This window comes from Ascaphus truei, chromosome 10, assembly GCF_040206685.1.
Source record: "Ascaphus truei isolate aAscTru1 chromosome 10, aAscTru1.hap1, whole genome shotgun sequence".
NCBI lineage: Eukaryota > Metazoa > Chordata > Amphibia > Anura > Ascaphidae > Ascaphus > Ascaphus truei.
The window spans coordinates 53,843,786-53,849,574 of NC_134492.1; the positions used below are offsets into that span (position 1 = coordinate 53,843,786).

Consider the following 5,789-nt stretch of genomic DNA (forward strand, 5'->3'; position numbering starts at 1 on the left):
GTGGGAGTGCTGTTGTTGGGAGTGGGAGTGCTGTTGTTGGGAGTGGGAGTGGGAGTGCTGGTGCTGGGAGTGCTGGTGCTAGGAGTGTGAGTGCTGGTGCTAGGAGTGTGAGTGCTGGTGCTAGGAGTGTGAGTGCTGGTGCTAGGAGTGGGAGTGCTGGTGCTGGGAGTGCTGCTGGTGGCGCAGTTGCTGATGGGGTGTCTGGTGGTGGCGTGCTTGCTGGTGGCCAGCTTTTGGAGGCTCTTCCATTGGAAGAAGGAGAGTCCAGTCAGCACCAGCCAAGCTCTGACCCTAAACCTGCTCGGAAAAAACGTGTGGAGAAGCCACGTAATCCTCGCTTCAATGACCAGGAAAATAGGGCTCTTGTCACTGGCATTCTGGAGCACTATGACAGTCTCTATGGACATTTAGTAGGTAAGTGTAACTTTACATTTATTATTCAAATACATGTGATCCTAGGTCATCTGAGTTTTGTTCATATGCAAATATGGGTACACAATATCTTTCTATGTTCATTAGTGTGGAAACACAGCTTTTTATCATGCCTTACAAGGACAAATAAACACAGGCGGTCAATTTGCCAGAACTGCATACAATATGAATGCAACCTTGCTTACATGTATAGGTTTAGTAGTGAATGCTCATGTGCTTCACATATTACACATAAAACAGCATGTTTGCTATCTCTTGGAACAGCTAGCAGTGTAGGAAACTGGTGCTTATATTATTAATCATTTACCTCATATCTTTTATATGTTTTTCAAGGGCGGACAAGTGCAGCAAGCAAAAAAGAAATGTGGGACACAATAGTCATTGGTGTCAATGCCTGTGGGAATAGTGTCAGGGACAAGTATCATTGTCGGAAAAGATTTGATGATATTAGGTCCAAATTGAAAAAGAAAATACAAGACCAACGCGTGCATGCTACTGGCACTGGAGGTGGGCCCACACCACAACGTCTCATATTGACTCCATTGGAGGAGCTGCTTCGGCCAAAATTACTTACCGTCGTCGTGGAAGGCTTGGCTGGTGACCGTGACATTGGAATTTATCCGTCACAATTTCCAGCAGGTGATAAATATTACTGTACTAGGCGTGTCGTTGCTTACAGTTATTTTGCATAGTTACACTGCTTTTTATACTGTCTTCACAATATAAGCATACCTGCATCTATATATGTATATGTCTGATTCTGTATATATATATCTCAAAATAGACATATATGTAGTAGTCCTACTAAAAGCAGTAACTAATATAGCACGTGCCATTGCGTGCTCATTTACATGTGAATTCCCAAAATGCATAGCTGCAGTGGAAGCAATTGATGGTGGGCGAAGATGGGGAACAACAGGGTAGTACACATGTGTAACACATGTTCATGAGAAATTATTAGTAGCTACAGGTACAGAACAGAAATATGTATCATATTATTGTGTATTTTATTGATTTTACTCCGACAAACATGACATTACTGCCTATTTTAAGCATGCATCATAGAAATTGCATGTAACGGCCTACAAACATCACTGGCACTAACACATCTATAGTTGCTTATGAAAAGGTCCATTTTTGCTTTATGTCATATACAGACAGCATAATGAGGCACACGTATCATATGTTATGTCATTGTTTTCATAACTTAAACACTGCAGATGACTACTTAGCTCATCTACCATTGTGTTAAAGCAGCTGCAATTAATATCTCATCACAGCATACACTTCAACAGAGGGGGTGGGGTTCAGCACACACACTAATTACAGCCTCATTTCACGGTCAACTTAGTTCACACCATTTGCACCTGTTTCAAGTCATTGAAAGGTGTGGCTGATTAGGCTTTTTGGGGAAGGGAATACCTTTCTTACAACCTGAATAGCACAACTGAAGTTAATCACACTCATTTGAAAGCTTAACTCTAGCTACTAAATGCCCCAACAACTCATTACTTATCAAAGCGTACGTCACACATTAGTTCACTCATATCTATAGTTGAACTACTATCAAAGACACATTATCACACACTGCATGTGTTGTCTTGTTGAGTCACAGCCACATTCAGGTGTGCCACATCTTCGATTAATGTACCACACATATCCTCTACCAAAAACAACACTTTTTGCAATATGACCACCTTCATGATAACCATTGTGAATGGTCATCTCATGATAGTTATGTACATTATGATACTGATATCACTACACAACATATGATTTTTATGTACTCATTTAATCTATTTATCCTCACGCATTACTGCAGAAACATAGTATGTTGTATGTTAGGGAACTCAAAAATTCTAAGTACACAGGCATGTACAGTGTTATTACAACTATTTATGTTCACTTTCACACACATTTTCGGTAAAGGAACTGATGTTGTTAGTTAATCATAAATACAGAACATACAATAAGTGTTTGTTCAATATTTACACATGTAAATGTAAAACTTATGTTATTGTTATATATAGTTGCCCCTGAAGGACATGTGTCACCTGAGATGGAACAAGTGTCTTCACCTGGGTCAGCCAGCTCAACACTACTAGAAGGTGAGTGTATCATTTGCTGGCCATATAATATGTGCTCTTCTATATGTTATGTTGTCATGTGCATTATTTGTTTTGCACATCTTCTTTAAATAGGATTACTTAGTGTCAGTGAAAATTAAGTGTAAGGCAACATGTATTGTGTTAGTGATGTTAATTATCATGTAGGACTTCTGAGTTTAGAGCAACTTTTCATTCATTCATATTTCATACTGAGTCCAAACATTATTCGTAAGTCAAGGTAGTTTTTAATGAGGTTATAAAACGTATGCTAACATGTTAGGTGTTACTTAGGACACAGTACAATTACATAGTAACACAGCATACATTAACATGCCATTTAATAATGTGTACATTTCTTTTTAGAACATCATGGTGATGAGGATGATGAGTATGATGAGGATGACGCCACAGAAGAGACTGAAATACAATCATGTGACCATGAAGAGGTGCCAATAGAAACTGTTGTACCGCCAAATCGTCCATCAACTTCCACATACGATGCAATTGTAGCTTCAGAGGGAAAAATAGTGGACGCAGAAAATCGTCGCCATTCAGACATGATGACAGTGCTGGAAAGGATGATTGGACTGCAGGAAGAAACAGTATCACAATTGGCACATCTCCACAGAGTCTTCATTGAAGTGCCTAAACAGTTGCAAAAAATCAACACCTCATTCGAAGCATTAGTTGTTCAGCAAACACAAGCTAATTACTGGAGAATGACTAATGTACCACAATTCAACACCTCCCAGCCAGGATCTGTTCATGCAGGTCAGTTTTCACCACATTCATCTGATATTCATTCACCAGGCCCAAATGTTACCGGTCAAGTAGCAGACATTGCTGTGCAGGTTCCTGATGACATCCTACCGCTGCCATCTGTACAAATTCAGCAGCAGACACCTACAAAGGAGGCGACAAAAACAAAACAAGACACACATGAAACAGACCAACCATCACTTGTGCAGTGTCTACCAACTTGCTCACATGTGTCACTGGGCACAAGCCCTGTCCGTGAACAGTCACTACCCAAAAGCCCTGTAGGTGAATCGCTGCCCAAAAGCCCTGTAGGTGAGTCGCTGCCCAAAAGCCCTGTAGGTGAATCGCTGCCCAAAAGCCCTGTAGGTGAATCGCTGCCCAAAAGCCCTGTAGGTGAATCACTGCCCAAAAGCCCTGTAGGTGAGTCACTGGCCACAAGCCCTGTAGGTGAGTCACTGGCCACAAGCCCCGTAGGTGAACAGTCACTGGCCACAAGCCCTGCCCGTGAAGTGCCAGAGGCCACTCAAAGTGGCTCTGTTGTGCCTAAAGTTGGTGGCAAAAGAAAAAGGAAAATTCAAGAGACAACAAGCAGGCCTGTTACTCGCTCGCAAAAGGAACAAAAAAAATAAATGTTATAATTCAGAAAATATGTCTTTGGCCTTGTTTTGTTGACTTCAGATTATCTAATTACTATTGTATGTATGCTGAAGACTGTGTTGTTTCCAAACTTTCAACTATGTTCTTGTACACGTGAAGTTTTGGAAATGTTAACACTCATAATTAATTGTGTTATAAATATTTATGTTGTAATCGTCTGTTCAGTAATGGTCCACCAGGAGCCAGTTGCTAAGTTTAGAGAAGCTGCCATTGACTTTGCAGCAAAACATTGCATTTGGGTGTGTTAATTGATGTAAGAATTGCATATGCATATTAGTCACATGCAATTATAAAAACACCTAAGTAACTGCAAACATCTTTCTTGTACGTGTACAGCAGGATTATGTGTAAATTATTACTTACCTTTGCCTTGCTTGGCCATTGTAATTTTGTCCTTTAATCAGTTGTGTGTTCGTTTCTATAACATCTCAGAATGTATAATAATATATATACACACACACACACACACACACACACACACACACACACTGAGTGAGTGTGAGTGTGAGTGTGTGAGTGTGTGAGTATATATATATATATATATATATATATATATATATATATATATATATACATATACATATACATATACATATACATATATATATATATATATACATATATATATATATATATATATATACATATATACATATATACATATATACATATATACATATATACATATATACATATATATATATATATACATACATACATACATATATATATATATAGTACTATATAAACTGGTATACACAAACTAATACACTTCATGCTTCCTTGTGAAAACACTATTTTAATAATACAGGCCTAATGTTTGAGAAATATCCTAAGTATGAGACTCTAACAGTATTGTGCTTAAACAAATGTTTATTACTTAATTCAATCATGTTTCTCACCATTTAAATAGGTTTCATACAAGGTATACTTAATGCCATCAATGTTGTGTGTACTCCTGCAATATAAAAAAAAATAAAATATAATATATAAATATATATATTTTTTTATAAGAGAGATATATTTATATATATATATATATATATATATATATACACACGTATTTAAACTCATGCAGACAGGGAGTTAACCAGACTTTCACATACACACAGAAATGTAAGCGGGGAAAAAAACATTTCTTTTTGCAGGTGTGTTTTTACTGATATGCCTGGCTAAGAAATATTTTCACACAGTGGCCTTTGTTAGTTTTCAAAAAAATACTATGTGAACGCATTCAAAGTCTAGGGATGTTTTTCACAAACGAGATAAAAGAAGGAGAAATGTTTCTCCCACAGTCCCATATCACGAACCACAACTGTTAACCCAATTAGACAAACAAATTCAATTGGCGTTTGAAATAAGGAGTCAAAGTAGTTAGTTTTGTTGACCTTGACAAGGAAAAACAGGAGTTTGTTAGCCATTCAGCACATTCATTTTGATGAGCAAATAACACAGACCTGCACACAGCTTTTGTGCTACTCAGACATGGCTGATGAATTCGTTAACAATATTAATCCCCTTTTAGGGTATAAGTACATGATCTGTGAAGCCATCTTGAACAGTCGCGGACAGAAAGCAAGCACACGCCAAATCGATGATTTCATTCGAGCAAAATATCCTTATTACCAAGACCGTAAGCATGCACGGAATTTTAATTCCTCAATAAGATTCACTTTATCAACTAATGACTTTTTTGAACGTGACCAGGATAAGCTACAACACACCTATGGTTTCTGGAAGATTGCCCCGGAAAAACAATTTCTCCTGAAAGACGGCACTTATATTGTCGTGAAAGGCATATTTATTCCTAATGGCAATAGCAATGTATCCGCT

At 38.0% G+C, this 5,789-nt stretch overlaps 1 protein-coding gene across 1 annotated transcript; it reads left to right on the forward strand.

Annotated features, from left to right (window-relative positions):
* The first annotated feature begins 662 nt into the window (after positions 1-662).
* LOC142504029 (uncharacterized) lies at positions 663-4,792 on the forward strand. The gene is made up of 4 exons (XM_075617138.1): positions 663-1,071; positions 2,463-2,540; positions 2,904-3,719; positions 4,782-4,792. Exons 1-4 carry the CDS (start codon positions 795-797, stop codon positions 4,790-4,792), a joined length of 1,182 nt encoding a protein of 393 aa, XP_075473253.1. The 5' UTR covers positions 663-794.
* The last annotated feature ends 997 nt before the right edge of the window (positions 4,793-5,789 follow it).